Source organism: Pundamilia nyererei, unplaced genomic scaffold (assembly GCF_000239375.1).
Source record: "Pundamilia nyererei isolate P.nyererei 1_Seehausen unplaced genomic scaffold, PunNye1.0 scaffold00048, whole genome shotgun sequence".
NCBI classification, from domain to species: domain Eukaryota; kingdom Metazoa; phylum Chordata; class Actinopteri; order Cichliformes; family Cichlidae; genus Pundamilia; species Pundamilia nyererei.
This window is the reverse complement of record NW_005187449.1, coordinates 1,500,086-1,514,887: the sequence shown is the minus strand read 5'-3', so window position 1 is coordinate 1,514,887 and position 14,802 is coordinate 1,500,086. Positions and strand designations below refer to the sequence as shown.

The following is a 14,802-nucleotide window of genomic DNA, read 5'->3' as shown; positions in this document are numbered from 1 at the left end:
TCATAGGCAAGAGTTTTGATGATCAGATAATCCATCAGAACTTAAATCTAGTTTGAATTTCCTGGGAGGAGCTTTTTATTTTTTAAAGACGTTTAATCCACTAAATATAGCTTACCGAGAGCAGTAATGCAGCTTGAATGTGTAGTTAAATGTGGCTTCATGTTTATTAAGATTTACAATGCAAATTTTTCCTATGAAAAAGTCTCATGCAATGCTTCCCATCAGACTCAAAGGACATGCTGATCCTTAGCAGAAGTTCCTGTTGTAATTGGAAGCAGATACAGTGACTGATTTCCCAACTCCAAGATCTTGGATCCACAGCAGGATTTAATTTAGTGTTTTTTTACAGGTCCATGTGGTCAGGCAGAGATGCTGTAAGGCATATTTAACATGCTGCAGAACAATTACTCTGAAATGCTGCTCTATAAAGAAAGTTGAGGGGGTTTAGGACTGATCAACAGTCATTCAGAATGGATTTGGAATATTTGTCATTTGTTTTTACCACTGTGAGACATCAGGTTCGTTATTATGCATCACATCCTACTCTGAGACAAATTATTTGTGTTATGTAATGTAATCTGCTTTCTGATAGTGGGTTTTTGTGATGTACTCCTCTCTCCTCCTGATGTAGTTCCTGTCTGTCTTTCTCAATTTTCCCTCACACAATAAGACTTAACAGACATTTGTCGTGAGTATCTGTTGTGTACCAGATGTCACACACACACACACACACACACACCACTGTGCCTGTGCAGACACTCAGTGTAAGACCACAGCGAAGGCCGACATCGTGGTGCTGCTTGACGGCTCCTGGAGCATTGGGCGTATGAACTTCAAAACCATCCGCAGCTTCATCGCTCGCCTGGTCAGAGTGTTTGACATCGGCCCTGACAGAGTCCAGATCGGTAAAGCTTTCACTGCTGCTACTATTGTATACTGCATCATGTTATCATATACAGAGCCTTTGTTCTGCCCCCTCTTAAAAAAAAGCTGTTGTAGCTCCTCCTCCCTTTAAATTTCTTCTGATCATTTATTAAAGAATAAGCCATGTCAGTTTATTTATATGACTCATTTTAAAACAGAAGATCAAAGGGCACCGATGCAACTTTTCCAGTTCCGATTGATACAGATACTTTGGTACTTTGGGTACTCTGCTGATACTGAGTACCAATCTGATATCAGGACTTTTAATCTTCCACATCAACACTTGAGCTTAAAAGGTTGATTTGTAGGATATTATCCAGCAAATACATCCATCCAAGTATTTAAAATTACTGAGTTGTTTTTTATTAGTAAGATAATAAATGACAGCACAGCAATACAACATTAAAAACAAATATTCACTATATCCAACTAATTTATTAGCACTGATCTAATTTCAGCTCCAAGATTTCCTTTACTTATCACATTTTTGATTATTTTAATTCTCATCACTTTGTATACAGGGAGTGCAGAATTATTAGGCAAGTTGTATTTTTGAGGAATAATTTTATTATTGAACAACAACCATGTTCTCAATGAACCCAAAAAACTCATTAATATCAAAGCTGAATGTTTTTGGAAGTAGTTTTTAGTTTGTTTTTAGTTTTAGCTTTTTTATTGGGATATCTGTGTGTGCAGGTGACTATTACTGTGCATAATTATTAGGTAACTTAACAAAAAACAAATATATACCCATTTCAATTATTTATTTTTACCAGTGACACCAATATAACATCTCCACATTCACAAATATACGTTTCTGACATTCAAAAACAAAAGAAAAACAAATCAGCGACCAATATAGCCACCTTTCTTTGCAAGGACACTCAAAAGCCTGCCATCCATGGATTCTGTCAGTGTTTTGATCTGTTCACCATCAACATTGCGTGCAGCAGCAACCACAGCCTCCCAGACACTGTTCAGAGAGGTGTACTGTTTTCCCTCCTTGTAAATCTCACATTTGATGATGGACCACAGGTTCTCAATGGGGTTCAGATCAGATGAACAAGGTGGCCATGTCATTAGTTTTTCTTCTTTTATACCCTTTCTTGCCAGCCACGCTGTGGAGTACTTGGACGCGTGTGATGGAGCATTGTCCTGCATGAAAATCATGTTTTTCTTGAAGGATGCAGACTTCTTCCTGTACTACTGCTTGAAGAAGGGGTCTTCCAGAAACTGGCAGTAGGACTGGGAGTTGAGCTTGACTCCATCCTCAACCCGAAAAAGCCCCACAAGCTCATCTTTGATGATACCAGCCCAAACCAGTACTCCACCTCCACCTTGCTGGCGTCTGAGTCGGGCTGGAGCTCTCTGCCCTTTACCAATCCAGCCACGGGCCCATCCATCTGGCCCATCAAGACTCACTCTCATTTCATCAGTCCATAAAACCTTAGAAAAACCAGTCTTGAGATATTTCTTGGCCCAGTCTTGACGTTTCAGCTTGTGTGTCTTGTTCAGTGGTGGTCGTCTTTCAGCCTTTCTTACCTTGGCCATGTCTCTGAGTATTGCACACCTTGTGCTTTTGGGCACTCCAGTGATGTTGCAGCTCTGAAATATGGCCAAACTGGTGGCAAGTGGCATCTTGGCAGCTGCACGCTTGACTTTTCTCAGTTCATGGGCAGTTATTTTGCGCCTTGGTTTTTCCACACGCTTCTTGCGACCCTGTTGACTATTTTGAATGAAACACTTGATTGTTCAATGATCACGCTTCAGAAGCTTTGCAATTTTGAGACTGCTGCATCCCTCTGCAAGATATCTCACTATTTTTGACTTTTCTGAGCCTGTCAAGTCCTTCTTTTGACCCATTTTGCCAAAGGAAAAGACGTTGCCTAATAATTATGCACACCTGATATAGGGTGTTGATGTCATTAGACCACACCCCTTCTCATTACAGAGATGCACATCACCTAATATGCTTAATTGGTAGTAGGCTTTCGAGCCTATACAGCTTGGAGTAAGACAACATGCATGAAGAGGATGCTGTGGACAAAATACTCATTTGCCTAATAATTCTGCACTCCCTGTATTTTGTGAAGAAGCTGAAAGTCAGAGATGGGGTATCCTTGGTGTTTTGCTACATTGTCGGATGTATTTTCTGTAGGTCTGGTTCAGTACAGCGATGACCCAAGGACCGAATGGCACCTGAATGCCCACCCATCCAAAGCATCCCTACTGGAGGCCATCGCCAACCTGCCTTATAAAGGAGGAAGCACCATGACAGGTATTTTTTTAAATAGCACAACAGACCTGTCCTTCCTGCATTTAAACTGACCCGAATGCCAATGCCAGACCATCCTGAGTGTTCCCTGGGGCCTCGTCCTAGTTAGACGTGTCCAGCTAGTTGATGTCCAACTAGGACACTTACCACAATAGTGTATAGCAATAGTAATACAATTACCGATATAGGATATGCATGACAGATGCTAGACCAACCATCCTTCACTGACTTACAAACAATAACCCCAAGATACTTGAACGTCTACATGTAGGACAGCTACTCAGTTACAGCCTGATTGGGCACTCCAAGTTTTTATGACTGAGAACCTGAGTCTTAGACTTTGACTGGCCAATTCTCGTCCAGCTGATTCAAACTTGACTGCAAGACATCTTGGTGACAACTGGATGTCATTGTTTGATGAAGTCAATAGAACCACAACGTCTGCAAAAGGAGAGACCACCAAACCCAACACCCTTGTCTCCTTGGCTGTGCCTAGAAATTATTTTGATAAAAATGTGAACAGAATTGTGACAAATGTAATCCTGATGGAGTCCAGCCCGCAGGTGTATGACTTATTATTGGCAATGCAAAAGAAGCTCTCACTATAGTCTCCAAAAGGCCTATGACAATGGGCTATACTTGGCAACTGTCTGTGGATTCATGGAGTGATCTCTGACTCAGTGTATCCAGCCTCCTTGGGATCGGTGGAAGTTGAAGATCTCCAGTACAGGGGCTTCTGCTAGACACTTGCAGTGCACCCACACTATATGTCTGGGCATGATGATTTTTATAACTCACCATCAAAAGTGATCAGTTCACAGCTCTCCTCCTGTCTTTAGCTGAGTGTACAAGACATGCAGCTGCAGAGTTGAATCTCTTTTTCCCTAAGAAAAAAAAGTGTAGTGACACCATATGGCAAGGGATACAACTCCTTTCCACCACCTCTCCAAGGAAGCTGGTTCCAGAAGTGGAGTGTTGAGGTGAGTCTGACTATATCTAGACAGGATCTTTCATCCTCATGCACAAGCTTAGGCTCTATCAACACTAGAGTGGTGATGTTCCATGTCCTTGTAGTCACTGGCAATTGGGGATTAGACCGCTAGAGCTTCTGCCGCTGGCTGCCAATCAATCCACAGTATTGCCTCCAAGTAGGGCCATGGAACCCTGTCCCAATCAGTGTAATGTGGTCTCTGGAGTTCCTGTTTATAGAGGCTTTCTAAATCCCCTCAATTTGATCCCTTACTTGGGATCTGTTTGTAGGGAGATCCTACCAGGAGTAAATTGCATGCCAAAAACAAAACAGCTCCTGGGACTATAAACCCCCATCACAGTAAGCTGACACCAAGAGAGAAACAAACAAACAAAAAACAAGTCTTTGTAATCTTCTCATATGACTGTACTGTCGTGGTTCCCGTGCCTTCTCGGCGTCACTCAAGGATCAAACACTCCATTGTTTGTTTTTGTTTTCCTCTGCTTTATCTCTCATCTGCCAAGGCAGAACTCATCAGAGGTTCTGGCCTTTGGCCAACACACCTGCAATCAACTCACCACATAACTCTAGCTGAACAGCACTGCCGCCTTACGTCTGGTGAGTGCTTGTGTTGCAGCTGTAAGGGCCACATTATCTCTGTTTGCCCCGCTAAGCCAAAAGATCGCGCCCGCCAGTAAAGGAGGCTTAAGAAGCTTCTTTGTTAAGAAGCTGCTCCACAAGGTTGGCGGTAGGCTGAGGGCTGCCGTTTGAGCCTCCCCCTACAGTAGTGGAATCGGCCGCTGGGCCCACTCCGCTGTGACCACTGGCACGCCTCTGTCATTGCACGGAATGCCTCCAAAAAGACCTGGGCATTGTCACCGTCCCCCATCCAGTGCATCGTTACTGACAGAGGAGATAGTTTCGGTGGCGTCAGCGACTCCAGGACCTGGTCTGCCATTCTGAGTGTTCCTGCAGCTTAATCAGGTGTTCCCGCTGGGCCACCACCCAGTCTTGGCACATCATTGCCATCTCCGCCAGCATCTGTGCCAACAACTGTGTCAACAACTGCACAGGCTGGGCGGGTGGTTCATTGTGTGGGTCAGACACCCCACTCCTGGGTTTCGGCATCACTTGTAGACGTACATGACATACACGGTGATTGTGCTCACTATTATTGCTTTTTATTGACAGTTGGGCACTCAAGGAAAACAGTCTGTTCCAGTCCAGCTCTCTCCTCTCTCCACTCGACTCTGCCTTCACTATATAGAGAAATGGAAAGAAATACCATCATCAGTCAATCGCCACCACCTGTGGCTCACCTGCCTCCCGGTACCGCCCTTTTGAGCTCACTGCACCACTCCTCCCCTGCAGCTGAGCCAGGGACCACACCTCCACCACAAGATGATATCCTCATCTTTTCCAGATCGCTTGAAGAACACAAGAATCATGTAAAGCAGGTGCTCCAGTGTCTCCCGGAGAACCGACATTTTGTCAGAGGTGAAGAATGGGAATTCCACATTGACACGGTCAGTTTCTTGGCCTACATCATCCAGCAGGGGAACCTGAAACCAGACCCTGTTAAGGTACAGGATGTGTTGGATTGGCCAGAACACGAAACCGAAAGCAATTACAATGGTTCCTTGTTTTTTCTTTCACTTTCTACCATAGATTTATCTGTGATTTCAGCAAAAAAGCCATATCTTTAACCCGCCCAACCTCTCCCAAGAGCTTCTTTCAGTGGGACCAGTTGGCTCAGGCAGCTTTCAGCCAGCTCAAGCAGTGGTTTGCTTGGGTTTCAAACAGACCTGCGCCTCTGACACTGGAATTGGGGCTGTCCTCTCCCAGTAAGCTCCGCCCATGTGCTTTTCTTTCTCATCAGTTATCACCTGCAGAGCGAAACTATGATGTGGGAGACCATGAGCTACTGGTGATCAAGCTCGCCCTGGAGGAGTGGGGGCACCATTCATTGTTTGGATGGATCTCAAGAACCTGACCGATCTACAAACTGCAAAACATCTCAGTCATCTCATCTTTCCTGGCAGTTTGCTTCATCTGAAGAGTCCTGTGAAGCTTCACCCATCCTACCTCCATCCTGCACAGTGGGAGCCATCACCTGGGAGATTGGGTCTCCCTCTTTGTCATCGGCCTTCCACCCTCGGCAGATAATACAGTCATCCTCACCATTGTTGATCATTTTTCTAAAGCTGCCCTTTTTCTCACACTACCCAAGCTTCCTACGGCCCTGGAAACAGCCCCACTCCTGACTACCCATGTTTTCCACCTTCATGGGATACCAGAGGATATCGTCTCCGACCAAGGGCCGTAGTTCACTTCAAGAGTCTGGAAGGTGTTCTGTTTTGCTAAGAGCTCTAGGGTTAGTTGATCCTCTGGTTTCCACCTGCAGAGCAATGGGCAAACCGAATGCATGAGCCACGAACAGGAAGCAGCCCTCTGTTGTGTGGCATCAACCAACCAGTCCGTATGGAGTGACTGTCTTCCCTGGATAGAGTACGCTTAATCTACTTAGCCACCGGATTGTCTCCCTTCGAGGTACCCTTGGACCACCACCATCTCCCCAGGTGCCGTCATGCCTGGCGAGCTACGTAGTCTGTGCTGCTGCGCACCAAGGTATGTAACAAGGACCTGCTGCTCACTACCTTGGCTCTCTGGCGACTATTTAAGATGGCAGGTCGGTGTTTCTCATCGCTGGATCGTTGCATGATTCTTGTCAGTGTTGCCCGGCTCTCTCATGCTAATCTCGTTCCTGATATATTTTCCTGGTTTGTGACTTCATTCTCTTTTTGTGCATAGATTTCCCTGGACGTGTCCCTGCCTGTTTTCCATTGGAGTTCTGATGTATGTATGTTGGTTATGACGAGTGTATCGAGTGGCGTGTGTGACTGAAGAGAACATTCTCGTGTGTGTGACTGAAGAGGATTGTTGTTGCCCTTCCCCGCCCTAGGATGTCTGGACCTCTTTTCCCCTGCACATTTTGTATATATCACTTGGTGTGACTTTTGTAAATAAACTGTTCAACTTTTTTCTTGATCCAACGTTTGAGTCTGTTGCTGCATTGTGACATGTACCTGTTCTGGCTGAACTCTTTGTAAAACTTCTTTGTTGCTATTTTGTAGGCTGGGCTCTAAGATACATCTGTAACAACAACTTAAATCCCAGTGTGGGCATGCGAGAAGACTCCCGCAAAATCGGTGTCCTGATCACTGACGGAAAGTCCCAAGATGAAGTTTACTTTAAGTCAAAGAACCTGAGAGACAGAGGTATCAAGCTCTATGCTATTGGTGAGTGATCTTGATTGTTTAAATGGGAAAACAAAAGTAACACTAGCTAAGCAGTGATGAGCTACAACTTGTACCACTTGAAACAAAATGCACTTACCCTTAGGTTCGTGCTAGCTAGCTCAGCCACCATACAAGGAAACGCTTCCACCACCTGCACAGATTGTGGGCCTGGCAAAATGTGCTGGGTAGTTGGGTGCCACTCTAACATGATTGTATAATGTTTCTTGCCCAGCAAACACGCACGCACGCATGATGCACGCACACACACCTACACACACACCTACACATAAAAAAAACACACACACGCACATCCTGTTTTCGTATCCTAATGAGGACATCTAATTGACATAATGCTTTCCCTTGCCACTTACCCTAAACTTAACTATCAAAAATGAATGTTTGTGCCTAACCCTTAGCCCAAACCTAACCATAACCTAATTGTAACCCTGACAATAAAACAACCTTGGATGATGTGAGAGAGCGTGTGTGTGTGTGGTGGTGGGGAGGTGTTAGGGTGTTAGATAGCATTAGCCGCCTGGCTAACCTCAAAACGGGCGTAGAACTGATTCAGCTTGTTGGTGAATGCAGAGTCAGCGTTGATCAGCGCAGTGTCCCTGGCTTTGTAGTCCGTAATGGTGCGTAGTCCATGCCACATACTCCGTGTGTCGCCCTGGTGGAAGTGGGACTCCACACGTTCCCGGTACCGGCGTTTGGCATCTCTCACCGCGCGCCGCACGCCGTATGAGGCCGCTTTGTAGGCGCTCATATCGCCAGTGGCAAGACCCGCGTTGTAGGAGGCGGTCCTGGCGTTTACTGCAGTGCGGATCGATCTGTCCATCCACGGTTTCTGGTTTGGGAATGTGGTGACTCTCGCAGTGGGGATAATCTCCTCCGCTAGCATATTGACGAAGCATACTGCTACTTCCGTAAACTCGTTGATGTCGACTGCGCATGCTCTGAACATGTCCCAGTCGACGTCGTTGAGTGCGTCCTGTAGCGTAGCTTCTGATTGGGCAGTCCACCGTTTTACCTCCCTCATGGTCACGTCTTCCCTCCGTATGCTTTGTTTATACTGGGGGATGAGGAAGATGGCGTTGTGGTCAGACTTCCCAAAAGCCGGGTGTGAGACAGCTTTGTAGCCCTGCTTGTATGGCGTGTAGCAGTGATCCAAAATTCGATCCCCTCTCGTTGGACACGAGACATGCTGGTAAAAGTTTGGCATGACTTGTCTGAGGTTCGCTTTGTTAAAGTCTCCTGCTACAATAAGGGCTGCGCCCGGGTCCTTGTTTTGAAGCGAGCTCAGCACATCATGTAATTCGGACAAAGCCATACCTGTGTCCGCTTGGGGTGGGATGTAGACCGCCGTGGCGATGACCGAGGTGAACTCACGGGGCAGATAGAAAGGGCGGACAATTGGTCTGGACATGAATGTGGGCAGACCATGTCAGGTCTGAGGAGATGTGGACACCGAGACACTTGAAGGACTGCACCCTCTCCACTGGAGCGCCATTGATGATAATGGGCTTGTAGTCTCTGTGCTGACTCCTGATATAAATAAAGTTTACTTTGACTTCAGCACAGCAGCAAGCAGGCTCTCGTGCTCACTTTTCATGTATAGAATTTTGAAAAAACATCAGTGCAAATTATAAGTCTTTATCATAATATCTGGGGTTTTTGTGTTTGTTGGTTTATTTTTATTTTGTTTTATTTTGCGAGTTGGTTATTAGATACCGCTCCAGCCAGCCAGAGAATCCCCTCTCCTCCAACAAGCAGCAGGCGCACCTTGCAAACGGATGGCGCCCTTACGCCCAGCAAATGGGTGATAGAAAACTGATCGGTGCCTATGCCATTCCCAAAATGCGGTGACTTGATGTTGGGGCAGCATTAGCAGGAGCAATTTTTTTTTTCCCAATGCCCGTAATGCCGCCCCCACCACGGGCAAGATGATATCTTCAACGGCCCATGTCGCCCATATCAAAAACCTGTCAACATGTCAGATGTCATCTGAGAAGATGTGACGTCAAGTAAGAGAATGGGGGAAAAGGGTAAACAGGTATAAATGTTAAGTGAAGAAGAGATACCGTGTTCTTCCCTTTGTCTTCTGTGAGATGAACAGTTTATAAGATGGTACCTAAGATGTTCACTGTTGAAAATTCCAGCAGAAGACGTTCCTCGCATTCCTGCAGCCACATGCAGACACTGATTCTCCAAGGTGAAAGCTGGATCACGTCTATGCACACAAAATCCAGACATTAATGTAATTTTCACTACTGAAACTACATTTCCCGTTCAACATGTTAATCAAACGTATGTTTTGATCATATCTTTGATCAAGAATAAAGATGGTTTACTGTTAGAAAATATGGAAAAGCCCTGTTATACCGTGAATCATTTTAAGCATAAAAGGATGGATGATAAGACTTCTTACCCTCTCAGATGTGATAGGAAAGCCGGGGCAACTTCAATCTCTCCCTCAATCCCAGCTTTCTCAGCACCCAGCTGTCTAAGCTAAGGGTAGTTTTAAAACAGCTAAATTAGCACCTGCAGAGGAATGGTTTATTCCAGAGTTTCAGTCAGGTTTCAGAGCTCATCACAGATGTCTGTGCTTGTCCTGCTAGACCTCAGTGCAGTGTTTGATACTGTTGACCATAATAATGTACTGTATTATAGTGATTAGAGGATGCTGTAAGTATTACAAGTACTGTGCTGCAGTAGTTTAATTATATATATCTAATGGGCTAGAAAGAGAGAGCATCTTTCTCCTATATTGGCTTCTCTTTAATGGCTCCCTCTTAAATCCAGATTTTTATTTTTATTAAGTGTACCTATTTAATGATGGTTTATTGATTTATTTAGCAGACACTGATATGCTATTTTTGTTTTGAAATCTCTATTTTGAAGTGAAATTCTCAACCTGATCATTTGTCCTTCAGGTATAGGAAGTTATGATGAGTACGAGCTGAAGTCCATTGCCTCTGATCCGGACGAGAGTCACATGTACCTAGTTAGCAACTTCCAGTTCCTACTGGACATCGTTGACAATGTCACAATCAACTTGTGCAACAGCATAAAGGCCTCAGGTTGGTAATGAGTAACTGGAGCATTAGACCAGCATCACAGTTAGCTTTAGATACATTGTTCAACACTTTACAAAGCTGAAAAGACTTCCCAATTTTATTTTTTCTGACAAGAGGCTATAGCTAGTTATTTGAATCTGTTGTATAACTCTTTTAGGAAGTGTAGAGTGGCACATTTTTTAGTGATTTAATAAAGGCTATTGCCCTTTAATTGTTCAACATTGCAATCATGACTTTACTTTCATGGCTTGTACTATTATTTAGAGTTAGAAATAGCCATGTAGGGCACACCTTTCACCATCTTACAATGCTGTGATTACAGCTATTCCCCAACTCTCTGTAAATGGTACTCATGGCCACTGATCATTGGTTATTGATCAATGGTCTTTGACCAGTGGCTGTTGATCAATGGTCATGACAATTTGAATATTAATGATCAAGAAACTGGCCTCACAGCCCATTGTTCTTTAGTTGTGCTATTTTCAGTCATTGTGCATTGGAATGAGAATTTGCACCCCCAAATCTGGGGCCATGTTCTAAGCTGGAGAAGGGTGGAGTGGAGGACTTCAAGTATCTCTATCTTGCTCACAAGGGAGGACAAAGTGGAGCGAAAGATTTACACGTGGATTGGTGTGGTGTGGACACTGTTCTGATCTTTTGTGGTGAAGTGAGAAGTGAGCATAAAAGTGAAATTTTTAATTTACCAGCTGATTTACGTCCCTATCCTAACCTATGGTCATGAGGTTTGGGTAGTGACCAAAAGAATGAAAATGGTCGGGAATGAGAATTCCCAAACGCTGTTGTAGAGAGAGAAAATAAGAGCGGATAGAATGACCAACTCACCTCAATATGAAATTAATTTTACTTCACTTTATTATTATCTATTTAAAATTTCAAATATTGTACTAAACTTGTATTTTTGAACAGTGGTTCTTTTTTATATGATCTGCTTTGCACCTTTTCTTGATCTCATTTGGATTTCCATTGACGTCAAGGAAAACTGATTAGGAAAACCAGATAGGAGGCTGCTTTTTAGACTACTGTGTTTATTACTGCAGTCCCTTAAAAGAGCTAAAACGTCTCCTAACTTGTTTTGAACAGCTGAGCAGCCTTTTCCTGGAGCAGGAACATGTAAATAATTTTGGGAGCAGGTGGCGCCATAGATCACAGTGTGGGAGAGGCTACTTCCTACTGAGAACACAGGGCCAGTTATCTGACGAGAAAAGAATCGACAGTCTTTTCTGTGCCTTTGTCTTCTTTCCTCCTTATGTATTTCATCTCACTCTTTCTCACTTTTCTCTCACATACAAACAGTTAAAATGGGACTCAATAGGTGAGGTGGGTATTTGTTGTGTACCAGGTGTCTCACTAACCTCCCCTCCTCCCAACAGCACCACCTCTCTCTGGAGATGCTCAGTGTAACACCACAGCGAAAGCCGACATCGTACTGCTGGTTGACGGATCCTGGAGTGTTGGACGCGTAAACTTCAAAACAGTCTGCAACTTCATTGCTCGTGTGGTCAGTGTGTTTGACATTGGCCCAGAAAGTGTCCAGATCGGTAAAGGTTGATTTGATTCATTTAAAAAGTGGGGCAAACGAGAAGAAGTTTCAGAATCACTACTTTAAGTCAGCTTTCCTCTGATTGGCTGTTCTTTACAGGCAGATGATTTAAACAGCAGGTGGGTGGGGCTTCTGTGCCCGAGATGACTGGATATCTGGCTTCTTTTACGTTATGCTGAACATGTACCAAACATTTCGAGTAGTCTGAAGCCTGGCTTTACAAGGATTACTTGTATGTACACTAATCTCATTATTCAAAACTTTGTTTACATTGAACATCCACCGTTGGAACAGTGTATAGATGGCAGAAAATAAGGAAAAGCAGAATAGGTTGCTTTGTTTGTCCCTCTTTATTTGTAGTTGTTATCATTTTGTCTATTTTGTGAAAAAGCTGAGGATCAGAGTTTGTGTATCTTTGGTGTTCTACATTATTGGATGTGTTTTCTGCAGGTCTGACTCAGTACAGTGGTGATCCAAGGACTGAATGGCACCTCAACGCCCACCCCACCAAAGCATCCCTGCTGCATGCCATTGCCAACCTGCCACATAAAGGAGGAAACACCATGACAGGTGACTTTTTAACAGCATTGCTAGGCTCCCCCCATCGCAATGTTTCCAACTGAAGTCTTGGTAAAACATCTTTGCTGCTGTGTTGTAGGCTTGGCTCTAAACTACATGCTTGAAAACAACTTCAAACCTAATGTGGGGATGCGTGGAGACTCCCGCAAAATTGGCATCCTGATCACTGATGGAAGGTCCCAGGACGAAGTCATCCGAGTCTCACAGAAACTCAGAGACAGTGGCATTGAGCTCTATGCTGTTGGTTAGTGAGCTTGGTTGTTTACATAGGGAAAAAATGCAAGGAAAGCAGCAATGAGCTACAGACTGTGATTTAAAAAAGAAAGAAAGAAAAAAAACCAGCAACAATACTCGTGCTTTGATATTTAAATGATGGTTCAGTTGGTACTAAGGGCCCCACTACCATTTCCACCACTACCATTAGCCTGAAGTGTTCTTACAAGGCAAAATGGGTCCACACTTTTATGTTGTTTATGCAAATTCTAATCTCAGCATTTAAATGTTGCAGTAGAAAGAGAGATCTCAGGAGTTTCCAGTCTTGCACTGACCAATTTTAACGTCAGTTTCCTGTTCTTCGCTAACAGGAGTGAAGCTTGACTGATTCATTTGGAAGACACTGATATTATTTTTGTTCTTAGTTTCTGTTTAAATGTGTAATTCTCAATCTGATCGTGCATTTTTCTGGTAGGTATAGCTCATATTGATGAGAATGAGCTGAAGTCCATCGCCTCTGATCCAGATGAGAGTCACGTATACTCCGTCACTGACTTTGAGTTCCTGCCGGACATCGTTAATGACCTCACAATCAACTTGTACAACAGCTTAAAGGGCTCAGGTTGGAGACACTGGATAATTATAAGACCAGCATCTCAATAACTTTTATGAAATCTTGCACTGGTCAAGATTTCAAAAGGTCGGAAATTAGTTGGAGCCCAATTCCTTGTATGTGTACATATACTATGAAACTGATCAAGCTGATTCTTAAAAGAGTGCCCAAACTGCATTGTTTATTAATGTTGTGTAGAAAACCTTTAATATAGCTTGAATAACTTAATCTCCTGAAATTTTGAAGTGATTTAATAAGTGTACATTTTGTAAAAATATATATCTATGATAGATTAACATTGTCACGTCACCCACTGGCTTGTGAATTTTAAACCCTCAACTTTAGCTTAACGATTATCGCTCTGTTGGTTTTTGAGTCAGAGGTTTCCATATTTAGACAAGACGGTGGAGCAAAGCACTGATAAATCTACTAATTAATACTAACTAATAGACTAATACAGTTACTGTGCAAAAGTCTTGAGCCAACTCTTATACCTTTAGATTTTCTTCTGGGGAACCTGACTCTTATAATTTGTTAAAGTGGTTTTTAGCAATAGCTTTCCATGCGTTCTTCAGGACTTTCCAAGTTTTTCTTCATACATTGGCTGCTTTTCTCCGGCTGTCCAGTCCGATTCATCAGAGGCTTTAAAAAAACTGTATTTTCAAAAGAAATGGAAAATTCTTACAATTATTTCATGGTTCAGGCTTTAAAGATAAGCACTCATTGGCACGGCAGCGTTTACCCTGTTTCAGCAATGAACCTGACGACACATGACACACAGGAAATAGAAATTACTTTGTTTTTGTTATTCACAAATCAATTCTGCACTGAAAACAGAAGATTATCCTCTTAGCTTAGCTGAATGATAAAAGGATATGTGATATGTTGCATCGTTTGATGTCAACGTGATGGATTCTCTGTGCTCTGTCTCTTATTCAGACGATGAGCCACTGGGGGCACCAACCAACCTGGTGACCTCAGAGGTGAAACAGAGCTCCTTCCGCACCACCTGGACTCCACCTGACGGCACCGTGGACCAGTTTCGCGTCACTTACTCGATAGCACCCGGAGGACCCCCCAAGGAGGTGAGATGAGCTCTCCCCTTTATGTTATTTTGTAATCAGAGACCAGAGGCTTTTAGCTCCCACCATCAGAATACATGTACAGTGGGGCAAAAATGTATTTAGTCAGCCACCAATTGTGCAAGTTCCCCCACTTAAAATGATGACAGAGGTCAGTAATTTGCACCAGAGGTACACTTCAACTGTGAGAGACAGAATGTGAAAAAAAA

The 14,802-nt window shown here is 43.7% G+C and overlaps 1 protein-coding gene across 1 annotated transcript in view; it reads left to right on the top strand.

Moving 5' to 3' along the window:
* The first annotated feature begins 730 nt into the window (after positions 1 to 730).
* The window catches only part of LOC102193761 (collagen alpha-1(XII) chain-like), a 16,526-nt gene continuing 2,454 nt past the window's right edge, over positions 731 to 14,802 (top strand). The window contains exons 1-9 of the mRNA XM_005732733.1: positions 731 to 905; positions 3,083 to 3,202; positions 7,304 to 7,468; positions 10,402 to 10,548; positions 11,937 to 12,104; positions 12,557 to 12,676; positions 12,765 to 12,929; positions 13,374 to 13,520; positions 14,451 to 14,596. Of these exons, the coding sequence (XP_005732790.1) occupies positions 827 to 905; positions 3,083 to 3,202; positions 7,304 to 7,468; positions 10,402 to 10,548; positions 11,937 to 12,104; positions 12,557 to 12,676; positions 12,765 to 12,929; positions 13,374 to 13,520; positions 14,451 to 14,596 (1,257 nt within the window). The 5' untranslated portion in view covers positions 731 to 826. The remainder of the gene's footprint in view (positions 906 to 3,082; positions 3,203 to 7,303; positions 7,469 to 10,401; positions 10,549 to 11,936; positions 12,105 to 12,556; positions 12,677 to 12,764; positions 12,930 to 13,373; positions 13,521 to 14,450; positions 14,597 to 14,802) is intronic.